General features: G+C 47.2%; 1 protein-coding gene across 2 annotated transcripts in view; it reads left to right on the top strand.

Annotated features, from left to right (window-relative positions):
• The window catches only part of HUNK (hormonally up-regulated Neu-associated kinase), a 113,515-nt gene that overhangs the window by 76,233 nt on the left and 22,444 nt on the right, over positions 1–14,838 (top strand). For both annotated transcript variants that reach the window (XM_053220638.1, XM_053220637.1), the window contains exons 5-7: positions 1,013–1,140; positions 7,738–7,873; positions 13,549–13,711. In XM_053220638.1, coding sequence (XP_053076613.1) covers positions 1,013–1,140; positions 7,738–7,873; positions 13,549–13,711 — 427 coding nt within the window. The remainder of the gene's footprint in view (positions 1–1,012; positions 1,141–7,737; positions 7,874–13,548; positions 13,712–14,838) is intronic.

Below are 14,838 nucleotides of genomic sequence, written 5' to 3'. Positions count from 1 at the left end.
TGATTTCTGGCTGGAGCCCGCGGGCTCTGTACCTGTCATGATCTGGGGCCCTGTAATTCAGGGGCGCCTCAGTGGAACGGACCCCCAAGGGTTTTAATTTCCATCAGTCTCATTGGATTTGTTTTGACTGGAAATCCTATTGCCTGTTTTTAAAACATATTCCCTTGGGCACTTTCAAACACTTGAGACCTCTTGGCAGGCAGGCATTTCATCCCCATCAGGAAATCTCATCAAAATGATATTAGGTTTGCACATCAGGAAAATGAAAGTCCTCCAAGAAGATGTCGCTAGGTTGGCTGTGGATGTAAGCAGTTAAGCCCATTTAGAAGGTATTTCGACCACATCTGACGTTTTGGGCCCGGGCCGGGTGGCAGGATCTCACAATGAACAATGATATAAAAAATAAGAGTGGGAAGGAGACACCTCCCCCTCCCCCACCCCCCTGAGGGAATTCTCTAGTTACAAAAGCCCAAACAGCATTCAAGGGAAGAGCAACCGGCCAGTTTTGGGTATGAGATTTTTGTTTCAAAGGGCTGAAAGGTAACCAGGCCTGCTGGCTAGGCTGTGGCTTGCCTTCCGTGGCAGGGTCTTGCCCTATATTTTTTTGTCTGGCCGCCTCCAGGCTGCATCTTGTAAGCCACAGTTGGAAAACCACGTAACGGCAAGACAACTTTTATTCAAGGGTCCTAGCATACTCCTGGTATTTTTCGCATAATTTTGTCTGGACTTCCTTCCAGAAGGAAGGACCTGGTTTCCCTTCCGTAGGGGGTAGCTCTTGAAGTTTCTTAGACTCCTTTGATCTCCATAGTCCATTGTCCAAGTCTACAAGGAAGCTTTTACCCGTGCCTTTCACTTTTGCTGCTTCAGTGTGGTGCTGAGTTTTCTAGAAAAAAGGCCCCTTGAGGTCAGCATGAAAGGGACAGGGCTGAAGCTTTGCCAAGCCTGTGCCCTATCTGTCTTCCCTTCCTGGGGGCCTCAGTCTGGTCTCATGCTTTGGTGTCTCTCTTTTCAGAGGCGTGAACATGTATGCCATGTTGACTGGGACCCTGCCTTTCACAGTGGAGCCTTTTAGCCTGAGGGCTTTGTACCAGAAGATGGTGGACAAGGAAATGAACCCCCTCCCCACCCAGCTCTCCACAGGTATTGTGCCGGCTACTCTTGGGTTCCTGGTTTCAGGACTTGGGCGCCTACCAGGTTTGGTCCATCTGTGAAGTAGTATTTGTTTTGCAGAAATGATATTAGGCCTTTTCCTAGGATTAAACGGTGACTCAAGAGTGGTTGAGTTTCCCATCGCTAAGCAACCCTTCATCTCACCTTGGCCCTTTTCTTCTCCATTATAATTCCGAACCCCTGACTTCCTTCTTCCTCCTTCTGCACAAAACCGATATTTCAAAAGGATCTTGGAAAAAGAAATGCAGTCTTGATTGCTTTAAAACTCACCATATTGTACTGTTGACTTTGAAAAAAAGCTTTTATAATCACATGTCCATTGTGTTTTGCTTAGTCAATTCACTGTAAAGAAATACTAGATTCATTCAAGTTTGGTCTGTGATTTGTCTTGCTATTTGAGGTTTTGAGCCTGTTCAAAATCTTTGAAATATATATAGTTTCAGTAACTCGATTAGACTAAATCATCAGGTGTGTTTGGAAAGTATTCTCAAACTTTACGTGGTTCACATTTCAGTAAACAGGTTGTATTAAGATTTGGTTTCAGATCCTGTAAATTAGCACAATTCATTCTTTTGTTTTGGTCACAATTCACTTCAAGTTCCTGGCCTCAGGTTGGTCCTGGTGATCATTTAATTGGCTCCTTCGAATAAACTCAGCTTCACTGAGATAAGGCATGTGACAAAAAAAAAAAAAAAAAGTAATTGTTTAATTTCAACTTACGATACACGGTTAAAATACAACATTTTTATTTTACTACTGTTACGCATTTTTCTCTTGAGTTTATAAAGCATCCATGAAGCCGACCTTGAATTTATGTTTGCCAAATGGAATCCAAGCTGAAATGCATTCTTTTTCTAAAAAAAAAAAATGTTTATTTATTTATTTGAGAGAGAGAGAGAGAGAGAGAGAACATGAGCAGGAGAGGGGCGGAGAGAGGGAGAGAGAGATTCCTAAGCAGGCTCCATGCTGTCAGCACAGAGCCTCATGTGGGGCTTAAACCCAGGATCTGTGAGATCATGACTTGAGCCAAAATCAAGAGTCGGATGCTTGACTGGCTGAGCTACTCAGGTGTCCCATGAAATGCGTTCTTGGATGTAGTGATCTAGTTTGGTCTGTACTTCCCGTTTGCTAGGGAGGATAGAATCTCTTGTACCCTCATGCCTGGAAAAGGCAGACAGGGCTCACTTTGAATCCCCGTGAGATCCCGAGGAACTGGAGAACTGCTTCTCATTGGTTCAGTCAGGATGGGCCAGGTTAATGCACAGTAACAAGTAGCTCCCAAATCTCAGTGGCTTAAGACAACAATGACTTCTTTCTCATTCATACCACGTATCTGTGGAGAGTTGACGCAAGAGTTGAAGGATTCTGCCCATCCTAGTCAGTCAGGGTCCCAGACTGGTGGAGCAGCCGCCATTTCAAACATATCTGGTCCATGCGGAGGAAAAGAAAAGTCTAGAACCACCTCTCATCAGCAATTAAGTCTCCCACCAGCGTTTCACTCACAACTCCCAACTTTCTGAAGCATGTCACCTGGCTTCACCTAACTAAAGCAGATGGGGAAATACAACCCTACTGTGTGTCTAGAAGGCAGAAAGCCAGAAGCATCTGTTGGACATCATGAGTGTGAGTCACAGGCTGTGGGAGGAGGAGCAGATGGTCCGGCCTGTGATACTCCCCGGGGTGGGCCGCACGGCAGGGCAAGGCAGGTAGATGAGCAGCCCAGGAACTCATTCTTAACTGCGTTAGAACCAACATTGTTTTAACCCTAGTAATACTACCTGGACTTAGCAGGCTGGGCTCTAAGTGTTTTCTGATGGGGAACTTTAACTTTACCTTAAAGAAGTAAAAGCTGCACCCCTGAAGGTATTTAAAACATAGTCCAGAGGAACTTCCAAAGAAGATGCGTTAGAAATGTTCTGAGTGATTTTAGCCTCCCTGGAATTGGCTCGTAAGTGTTTCTCCTCGACTAGGGCTTTACCGCTCTGTGCTAGGTACCAAGCATAGTGTTTACACAGAGTAGATGCTCAGGGAATCTAGGTTGCTTACTCTGCTGGCAAAGTGTGTGGCCCAGGAAGGCACAGATCCGCCCAGCTGCTCAGGGATGGGACTTGACCTGATACGCTGGGGCCCAGAGCTGTATGCTGGCTGCCGGGGCAGTGCAAAGGATGTTGGCTTGTTTACGTAGTGAATGACTTCAGTTTTGGGGATCACTCCCATGCCTTCTGACAGCCCCCGCGTTCTCCAACCCTTTGCCCTTTATGCCCTGCCAGCTTTACCTCTTCTCCTTCCCGACTAGCCTGGCCCCCCGTCATTTGTGATACTGTGTGGCACCATATTGTTTACATCCCCAAATACTCACTCACCAGTAACAAGAGCAGCTGAATGGCCAGGTATAAGTGCTTTGTACATTACCATTTACTCTCGTAACAACCCTGCAAGGTAAGTACTCTCATTCCCAATTTATCAGGGAGGAAACAGAGTCTCAATGAGCTTATGTGACTTCTCTGTTTCTGATTTTATGTCTGCTTCACCCCCAAACCTGGATTTGCCTAATATATCAGGCTGCTTCTCTCCCTTTCCTTATTTTATTTGCTATAAGATGCTTCCCCTTCCTCCAGATTTGGGGGGCATTATCTGTCGTTTTTACGTTTTGAGTAATGTCAAAATTGAGATGCCCAAATTGAAAATACGCCAATCTCATTAAATGTCTTGCCAACACATCTTTAATTTAATGATTCTATCATTCGTATTTGTAATGATCTCTACATGTGTACCGTATAATAGTACAATTAGATTCAGTTGGGAGAATTTTGGCCGAGTTAAAAAAAAACAAAACAACCTCAGTGTTATTGCCCTTGTGAGTCTACTATGCATGCTTTTGAAGAATTGCCCCTCATCTCTACTATGTAGTTTGAGAACTTAAGCTTTTGGGATATTTGCAATTCTTGCTTCTAGGCAGTCTCTTTCCGCTTGTTGTTGGCACTTGCCTATCACAGGGTCGGGAATGCCTTTCATGGCTTACACGTTTTTCAGGCAATTTACCTTTACATCACTACATCTCAGTGATGGTACTTACACATTCCAAACAATCACTTCAGATCTAGAGGGTTTTGCACCATGAAATCACGGAAGTGAAGCTGAAGGTGAGTTGTTCGCGTTTTGTAAGGGTTGAGCCAATGCCAGTTGAGATTTTTGAGAAGGTTCAACCGTCAAATTCTTGTTCTTGATGCCTTTGCCTAGGAAATGATAGGGAAGGAGACTTGCGTGGGGATGGGACTCCACTTGCAAGTGATGGGCTTTCCACTGCAAAAAGTCCGATGGCTCTGCTGTGTCCTATAGCCCTCTCCCTGGGCACAGTGTCACAGCACTCACACAAACCAGTCCAGACTCTGGAAAGTAGGAGGAAAGTAGGTTTTGCACCAGAAGTGTATAATGTATATGATGTGGAGCACGGAGAGGGAGCTCTCTGTGTGGGTCAGCCCTACCCTTGGACCTGAATGGAGACCCCAATCCCTAGCTTAGAAGACTCGGGGGCAGGAGTGCCTGGGTGGCTCAGTTGGTTAAGCATCTGACTTCAGCTCAGGTCATCCCATGGTTCGTGAGTTCGAGCCCCGCATCGGGCTCCGTGCTGACAGCTCAGAGCCCGGAGCCTCCTTCGGATTCTGTGTCCCCCTCTCTCTCTGCCCCTCCCCCGCTCACACTCTGTCTCTCTCTGTCAAGGGGGCAAGGAGTGGCCATGCCTGCCATGGCTTTCCAGGAAAATGGAGAATTTTAATCCCTTTGGGGTCACGAAACAGGGATTTTTAAGGCCCTGACACAAACTTTTTCAAAGAACTCTAACGATATTTTCAAAGTCCTTTTTGGATAGTAATGCCACGTTTGTGATGTCCAAAGAAATAAAATTCATCAGTAGAGATCAGAACTAAAAATTACTTGTGCTCATCAGCAGTTTGTGAAGGTGCAGAGTGCGTGGTTCTGAAAATAGAACAAAAACGCACATCCAGTCTGTTCTTAGCTCTTCTGGTTAATCATACTCTGAAAAAGCCTGGCAGTAGCCTGGCTTGTACGGGTCCTTTGAGGGTAAGCGACAGAGATGTCGCAGAAACATCCGGAACTCACAGCCTCCGCATTTCAATTCATTAAGGCCGCATCTTTTTTTATTTGATCAGTAGATGTCCCTGATTAGGCATCCAGATGACTCTTGCAGTGTACGGGAGTCGAGAGAAGAGGGATAAAGGTTCCAAAAAGAGAAACGCCTTTTTTCTTTCTTTCCTTTTTTTTTTTTTTTTTTTTTGTTTGACATCTGTTTGCTTTTCAGACCATTGAACAACATTTTAGGAAAGTTTTATTTGGAGACTCAGCTATAAATCTCAGAGTATTAAATGTCCCTCATAACTGTGTCTACACATGTACTTTTTACCTGCTATACATTCTTAAAGAGAAATAACCTGATGACCACACCAACTGTATGGAAACCCACTGGAGGAGTTACTTGGTGGTAAAAATTGTTTCTTTTGGGTTGATTCTGGCATCACTATCAGCCCTCTTTTGATGGCTTGATTTCTGCCCTATGGAAGACAATGACAGAAAACACCCACCATTCTCTAAGAACGGTATCGAAATGACAGCCAAAGCCTATGAGGATGTGGGAATTCTTACGGCTTTTCTTTGAGAGGTTAGATTATGTTAGAAAACTGAAAGATAGCTTTGGGGAGAAGGATAGAAAAGTTTGGGGACCAAGCAAATCGGGATTCTTTTCTGGAATCTATTACTTGGTATGTTGGAATTTGGGTATCATGTGCAAGGCTACATAAAAGAATATTATTAGAAAATTATTTGTAATGTTTTTCTTTTTGAGAGAGAGAGAGACAGAGCATGAGCTGGAGAGGGGCAGAGAGAGAGGGAGACACAGAATCGGAAGCAGGCTGCAGGCTCCAAGCTGTCAGCACAGAGCCCGACATGGGGCTTGAACCCACGAGCCACGAGCTCATGACCTGAGCCGAAGTCAGATGCTTAACCTACTGAGCCACCCAGGCGCCCCAAGGATATTTTTTAAAGTGCCAAGATGATACGACAGTAAGATAAGGAGTACAGAATAAAAACAAAATTACAGTCCCACAACTCAAGCAAGACAGGCCATCTCCATTTGGAAGTAATCAGTCCCTGGCATTCTTTGTCTGTATGTGTTCATGCCTATTGTCACACTAGCGGCTTTGGAGCCTGTGACCTTCCTGTGCATTATTCAAATATTTTTTCCACGTCGTGTAGTTATCTCCATTGTTATGCTCGTAAAGGATGGAAATGTCTCCTTAGAGATGAACCAGCTTCCTATCCCTAGTGCCTGGCTGGACAGCAGGTGCTTTGTAAATGTTCATTTAATAAAGGACACCCAGGACATTTGAAAAAATCACTGTGGCTTTTGCCTGGGACGGAGGGGAAGGGGGTGTGGGGATCTTCTGGCTTCTCAGTTGCTTCTCATACTCTTTCCTTACATACCATGCTCAGCCTAACTAACGTGACCACAGCCAAGTTCAGTAGGCTGCCAGATAAGGACAGACTTTTTTGGCAACACAGTCTGCCCAAGCTGCCCCTTCATTTTGAGGGAATGCACAAAAGGAAAGGGCCCCTCAAGTAGATGTGGTTTTATAGTGTGGTGCTTTCTGCAACATTGTACACAAACTAAGGAATTTAAAATTTGAGTTACAGGGGTGCCTGGGTGGCTCCTTCGGTTAAGCGTCTGACTTCTGCTCAGGTCATGATCTCGTGGCTCATGGGTTTGAGCCCCGCATCGGGCTCTGTGTTGACAGCTCAGAGCCCGGAGCCTGCTTCGGATTCTGGGTCTCTCTCTCTCCCTCTCTGACCCTCCACTTGTCACTCTCTTTCTCTCACTCCTTCAAAAATAAATAGACATTAAACATTTTTTTTTTTAAAAATCGAGTCACAGAGTTTACTTACACCGTAACCCAGACTGGCCCTCCCGATTGGCCTGGCTACACAGGCGTGGGCTATAGCTGATCTGGGTGCTGTGTCATCAGTCCAGAGTCCGGGGACTAAGTAGATGGCCATGCAAAATGGCTTTAAAAGAAAGGACCAGAAAGAGAGCACAACCTCCCTGGGTCTCAGGAAGCTCTGTGTGTCACATGGTGAGGGTCAAGTTAGAGGGCAGAATTTTGAATGCCTTCATTCTCTGGTTCCTTTCTGAGTACTCAAAAACCCACCTTGAGGCCAAGTGTTTTCTCTTTACTCCCTTTCATCCCTGTATTACCAGCCTGTACGTCGCACATCCCTCTGGCTCACCTTTAGAGATGGACCCGCCAAGCTAAGACCGCAGTATTGGGAAGTGCAGGGCACGGGGAGAGACCTGAATCGGCTCTTACTTTACCGTGTACCAGTTGTATTCCTGGGACAGATACCTTAAACTCGTCGGACTCGAGGCACCCGGAGATCCAGGGAATAGGTCAATGCTGGCAATGACTCCGGAGAGGTGGTCGGGCACCTGCCTTGAGTCTCGGCGGCCTCTGCATTCAGCCTGTGACGCGGATGTCTGTTTGCCGAATGTCTCCACAGGGGCCATCAACTTCCTGCGCTCTCTCCTGGAACCGGATCCTGTGAAGAGGCCCAATATCCAGCAAGCCCTGGCAAACCGCTGGCTTAATGAGAATTACACGGGCAAAGTGCCGTGTAACGTCACCTATCCCAACAGGTAATCGAGTGTATGCAGAGGGGGCCCTTCTCTCGGGCCACACGAGGCCGCCTTCTGAGCCCTGACCACTTCTGGGCAGGAAGCTGTGCGTGATTCAAGGAGAAGCTGCATTTTCCCTTGGCCGCCCCCTCCCCTCCGGGCCCCTACAGCCACCGACTAGCCCACCTCCGCGCACGAGAGGAAGTGTAGACGGGGTCGTCCCGTGCAGCTGTGCAGAGCGCACCCTGCACGGGGCACCCAGTAGAGGGTGGGTGGAGGCTGCCCTCCACACCCCATTCCCCTTGTGAGACGTGCCCCGGGGGCCTACGTCTTCTATCTTCACAGAGTGGCACCTCTTTCTAATTCACACAAAGGGACCATTTAGGCTTGCTGTGGCCCGAGCGAGCGGGCGCGTGTCTGTGCTGAGCGTGTCTGTGGCCGTATCTGGTTGCGTGTGTGTGTGTGTGCGTGTCTGTGTCTGTGAGTGTACATAGTTGTGTTTGAGTGTGTGAGATCCATCCGTGGGCTCGCCTGCCAGCTCAGGCAGAGTCCAGCGGGATTGCCCCTCTCCCCTTTCAGACCACCCCTTGGGCTCCTCTTCTGACACTTGTTTGCTCTGATGTTTATTTCAGCACCGAGTCCCTTGCCTTAGAACGTTGGGGTCAGGAAGAAAAGGCAGTAGGAGGGGTCAGCCGCTTCAGGCCGTGTTTCCCTGTGGACTTCCTGTGAAGGCTTCACTTTAGCAGCTTCCATGAGGAGAATGCTTTAAGGCAGGCTTGCAGGCAGGGGTCCGCGGCATGGAAATGCCGAGGGGCACCTCGTAATGGCCCGCACGTCTCTGTCACTGCTGTAGTGACTACACATTGAAAAACAAGTATAAGAAAACATTAGCTTGTACTTCCTTCCTACTCATCGGACATATTGTTACCCAACCCGAGTGAAGGCATGAGGACCCTCACCTTGGTTCCCTTAGAGCAAACATGAATACCACGAAGGTCAAATACCTTCCGGGACTGGGACCCACACGCCGGGTCCCGGGCCTGCTCACTCTAGTCTGAAGCTCAGATGAGGACAAAAGGACCACTGATGAAGGGGGGACAGAGATTTTCAACATGTCCAGGAAGGTCTGGAAACATCCATCAAGACTTAGGAAAGCTGTCACACTGAGTTCTTCAAATAGGATGGGCAGGCAGGGCTCTGTCTTGGGGAGAAAGTTCTAGAAGAACTTAAGAGGCCGTGGGTGGAGTCCGTATCCATGCCACCGAGCCAGATTTACACTCACCAGGGCTGAGGTGGTTTCACTCACCGCCATCTAGAATTCTAGCATTTGACTCATGAGAAGTAATTTAAACAAAGTCTAGTTACTTAGGTTACCAAGGGAACCTGGAAATAGACTGCTCGTTTCCAGCGCTGGCTCCCCTCGGCCCGTACCTGAAACAGACACCAGAAAGATTACCTCAACGTGAGCTGGAAAGCCAAGCCGAGGAGCCATGCCTCATTACCAGGGCTCACGAAACATGGCAGCACACAGGTATGCTGTCTGCTAAGGGAAGGGGCACTGGTGGCAGCCACAGGAGTCATTAAGTGAATGTGATCGCTGCCTAAATGAGTATAATCAATCCACTCAACATGGCAGCTGTTGGAAGGAAGCGGCTCTGGTAGTAGAAACACAGCCTGCCCCTCCCTGATGGCCGCATCTTCATTCGCAAGGAGTCGTTCCGGGGCACCTCATTCCGTAGCTGTTCCACAGGTCGCAGATAGGCGTTTGTGGATTACAACTTCGACCCAGGTTTCGTCTGCTGGTTTTGCCAGATCAGTGATTTTTGCATTTGGATTTGGTCAAAAGCATAAAGGCTGCACGTGAACTAGTTGGGCTGGGACCACCGTTAAGGTCCTGTATATCAAAGAAAACAGCAGCTCGCTGCCTTCCGTTTACGTGTGGCCCGTCGCTCATTTTGTACCAGAGGCAGATTAATGTTGGGTTGTGTTTTTTTTTACTATTTTTTTTTTTTTTTAGTGTTTTTATTTATTTTTGAGACAGAGAGAGACAGAGCATGAATGGGGAGGGGCAGAGAGAGAGGGAGACACAGAATGTGAAGCAGGCTTCAGGCTCCGAGCTGTCAGCACAGAGCCCGACACGGGGCTCGAACTCACAGACTGTGAGATCATGACCTGAGCTGAACTCAGACGCTCAACCGACTGAGCCACCCAGGCGCCCCAATGTTGGGTTTTAAAGTGCTGGAACCAGAAATCGAAACTCTTGGGGGAGGCAGATGTTGTTTACAGTCTTTATTTTGAAAAATGTGTAAGGCAAAAAATGTGCTTTTGATAGTTCTTTTTTTTTTTTTTTAAGGTTTTATTTTTTAAATTATTTTTGAGAGAGCGCAAGCAGGGGAGGGGCAGAGAGGGGGACAGAGGATCCGAAGCGGGCCCCACGCTGACAGCAGTGAGCCTGAGGCGGGGCTTGAACTCCCCAATGATGCAATCATGACCTGAGCCAAAGTCGGACGGTCAACTGACTGAGCTGCCCAGGTGCCCCTGGTAGTTATTTTTCTGGTTTGACCAGTACACAGGTTAATGGAGTAAGAACATGTGATCAGGGAAAGGAATATAGGCTTTATTATAAAGTATATTTTACAGCTTCTCAACATACCTAGCCTCAGATTTTATTATTTTAGATGTTGTTAAAAGTGTTTTACTTGTGGGGCGCCTGGGTGGCTCAGTCAGGTGACATCCGACTTCGGCTCTGATCATGATCTCACAGTCCGAGAGTTCGGGCCCCACGTCGGGCTCTGTGCTGACAGCTCGGAGTCTGGAGTCTGCTTCGGATTCTGTATCTTGCCCTCTCTCTCCCCCTCCCCTGCTCATGCTCTGTCTCTCAAATTAAAAAAAAAAAAAAAAAAAGGGTTTTACTTCTGGGAAATGGATAAAATAAAGGGCTTACGTTTTGTATCACTCTTCTGTAAAGCCTTTTGTTATGTCATTTGGGCTTCCAAGTTGATCTCCAAAAGGCAAGAGGAAAATATCTTTAAATTGTATATTTACAGTTTAAACGTATAAAAGTACACTTTTTATAATAAATGCTCAAGCCAGTCCGTCAGCAGTTTTGCCATGTGCCAGGCTAGCCTCCCTGTTCTGGGAGCAGATATGTTTATGGAGGTGACCTTGGCTGCTTTCCTCCATCTTCCTTCTGGGGCCTGGACAGTCTCCCACCCCTCCAGTTAGCTCTGCAGATGGGTGGGAGGGGAAGGAGGTCATGGGTAACACAGGAAGGAATTGGGCCAAAGCAGTCTAACACGGGATTTAATGCGAATTTACTTAGAATTGCACCTAGTGTTCCAGAACGTTTGACTAGTGACTGTATTGCCCAAAAAGGAGGAGATGATACAAATAACTGATGCTGCAGAATACCAAATATACATGCCACTTATTGAACATGTTTTTTTTTTTTTAATTTTTTTTTTAATGCTTTTATTTATTTTTGCGACAGAGAGAGACAGAGCATGAGCAGGGGAGGGGCAGAGAGAGAGGGAGACACAGAATCGGAAGCAGGCTCCAGGCTCTGAGCGGTCAGCACAGAGCCCGACGCGGGGCTCATACCCACAGACTGCGACATCATGACCTGAGCCGAAGTCGGATGTTCAACCGACTGAGCCACCCAGGCGCCCCAGAACATGTTTAAAATAGGGGCACCTGAGTGGCTCGGTCGGTTGAGCATCTGACTCTTGATTTCGGCTCAGGTCATGATCCCAGGGTTGTGAGATAGAGCCCCATCTGGGGCTCCATGCATGCACACGCTCTCTCTCTTCCTCTCAAATTAAAAAAAAATAGTACTTTCAATCAAGAGAGTCAGCAGTGTCTTTTTGCAGAGCTCTCCTATTTCTGAAGACAGTGGACATGAAGGGCAGAGTTGGAGTGCCTGCCCATGTTTACTGCCCTCTTTTCACCTCCACCCTTCTCCTAGAGAGCTCTCCCTTCCCCTGCTTGCTCCTGGGGAGAACAGGCTTCCAAGGTGTTGCTGGGTTGATTGGCCAGGGGCACCTTGCGTGGCCCTGATCTGATTGGCCAGGGGCAAGGCCATGAGGCTGTGGTCTGATTGGCCAAGGACAAGGCACACGGCAGTCATCTGATTGGCCAGGAGCAGGGTCACTCCCGTGCAGACATTACTGGGAAGTTGCCAACAATGGAGTTTTCGGCGTTAGTAAGTGCTTTGGCAAACTTCAAAAGTATTATTTTTTTAACAAAAGTTATTTTTTACCAGTAGTCATTCTACTCCCCGCTCTCCAGCCCACCACTGTGGTCTAGAATTTGTGATTTTATGGCCAACAGGGCGAGGAAGGCGGATTTCATGGTTCCTTGGGCCCGTTTTCTTTGGATGGCAGTTACTCATATCTAGCGAGGGAGTGCTGTCATAGGTTACATGGATGGGTGGTGGAAGATGGTCAGCAGACCTAGGTCTGCCCTTGCTGCCCTATTCAGCTGGCTTGTGAATTTGGCAAGTCAGTTTCCTCTTCTGTATCCCAGTGTGGAGTTGTCCTGTGCGGTTTCTCAGGGTGTTATGGTCTGAAGTCCCATAAAAAAATGTCTTCAGACCCTTGGGGGTGAGGGGTGGGTTACAGAGCTCTCGGGCCAGATGTGCCTTCCTTCTGCTCAGAGTGCCCCATCTGTATCTCTCTTAAGGGATTTAGAAAGTTCTATTTGATGATGTACCTGTTACCAACACACATACACTCTGTATTCCTCAGCCTGCTTTCGTGTTCTCCACAGCCATTTGACACATCTGTTTACTTGAGAGCTGGTGAATGTAGAGGTTTAGCATCTAGAGTCTGAGCTAGGCTGTCAGGGTTTGTATTGTGGGGCTGCAACTTCCTGCCTATGTGACCCGGGGCAAGTTACTTCATAGCTGTGGGCCTCAGTTTCTTCCATTGGTAAAATGGGGAAAATAACAGTACCCTACAGCCGCGCCCCAGACTCTTATTTGTGAATGTGGGAGCTCTTGGTGCTTCTTTAAACACCGTCTGCATTGGCTTCTGAATGCACTCCTTTCCTAACCCACCTTACACCCAACTCAAGTGTAGGCTCCACCCGTGTCCAAGAAGTACATTTTTAGAAAGCAACGCCAAAGTGTAAACAAATTTGGGGACAATTGGGGAAATCTGAATATAATCCAGATATTAGAGAACACCAAGAAATTATTAAAATTTTGTTGGGTGTGTGGACGGTATTGTGATTCTGCAGGAGATGCCCTTGGATCTTAAAGGTGCACACCAGCGTGTTTAGGAATGAAATGTCATGATGTGCGTGATTCAAAATACTTGATAATAATAAATAGGCAGTAAATAGACTATATATATATATATATATATATATATATATATATATATGTATAATAAATATAAGCAATAAACAAGAAAGGAAGAAAATATGGCCAAGTGTTAACAGCGGTATATTCTGGTGTTGGGTGCACAAAGGGTATTTATACTGTTCCCTCGACTTTCCTGTGTGAAATTCTTCATCACAAAAAGCCAAGCGAAAGAATGAATGAGTTAATGAATGAACGGGTCTGAGTGTCTCCAAGGGCCTGGGATGGGGAGGGGGGCTGTGCTTTGTGCCGCCATGTTTGTGACCCCACTAAGGAGGATCCAGAACCTCTCGGTGGCCGTGGAGAAGTGACCGGTTCTCTCTCTACTGTGCAGGATTTCCCTGGAGGACCTGAGCCCGAGTGTGGTGCTTCACATGACAGAGAAGCTGGGTTACAAGAACAGCGACGTGATCAACACTGTGCTCTCCAACCGCGCCTGCCACATCCTCGCCATCTACTTCCTCTTAAACAAGAAACTCGAGCGCTATTTGTCAGGGGTGAGTGGGGCCCTGGTGGCTGTTTTCTCTGCTCTCTGTGGAAAAAGGAGCTCTTCTTATACCTCGAGTGTTTCTCAGTTGCTGACACTTGATCTAAGCTGTTAATTTGAACTAATGGAAGGCTGAGTTTCTGAATGTGGGATAAAATAGTAGCTGAACTTGCTTCTCAGGTAGCTCTCGCTTTTTATCTGAGGTATTTTTCAAATATCCTCCCTCGGAGTTAAGCCCCGGGCAGCACTGTGAGAGAGTCAAGCCTCTTTTCCCTTCAGTTTCTCCGTTGCCTTCTCTGCCTACCTCTTAGCTCCTTGGGTTCCCATGTTAAAGGCATTGGGGATTTCTGTGGTCGTAAAAGTTGGGGAGCAGAGCCTCTCAGGCATTGATCTCAAAAGCATGATTTAATGAGGAAGGCATTATTTATTGGTACTTCTCCAGAAGGTGAAAATGAAATTGAGCTTTACTGGCTTGACCCCGGTGCCTTCAGTCTGGATGACAAAGCACAGGTGTCCTGTGTCCCACGGGAGGAAGCGTGGGAGTCTTGCAGCCTAGGGTGGGGTGGACGGTGGTACCCTCATGCGTCGGTCGCCTTTGGTCTTCCGTCACACGTAGTTCATGTGCGCCTGGGGAAGGAATTGACATGCTTCAGTGTCTACTTGTGACTAAATCCTCTCTCCACTTAAAAAGAATTCTGCAAACCACTCCTGTTTCTCCTACTCCGAATAGAGGAGGCTGACCAGTTCTGACGGGAGGTCAGCCTGCTACAGAGATTGAGACTTGTCAGGAAGCCTGTCGGAAATTTGATTTCAGACCCACGGTCACGAAGGGTGACCATCACCCTGTGTATGTGGTGCCCTGAGATCTGATGGTATGGGGCTGTCAGTGTTAGGAACACATGTAGAAAACAGAACATGAAGAACTTCTAGTGCATTTTCAGGGCTATTTAAAGTCATGTGAGAGTCAACCCAGTATCTCGCAAAAGGCTTAGAAACCTTTTGTGAAGTTTCTAGATTAGAGCTAAAATGAAAATCCACCTACAGTTGGGGAAATGATATTCTCCCTGTCTGACAGAAATGACCACACAATAAGGCCCAGAAGGCGAGATGGTCAGAGTGTGTCTCTTTAGCAAATGG

This window comes from Acinonyx jubatus, chromosome C2 (assembly GCF_027475565.1).
Source record: "Acinonyx jubatus isolate Ajub_Pintada_27869175 chromosome C2, VMU_Ajub_asm_v1.0, whole genome shotgun sequence".
NCBI lineage: Eukaryota > Metazoa > Chordata > Mammalia > Carnivora > Felidae > Acinonyx > Acinonyx jubatus.
This window is presented reverse-complemented; position numbering and strand designations above follow the sequence as displayed.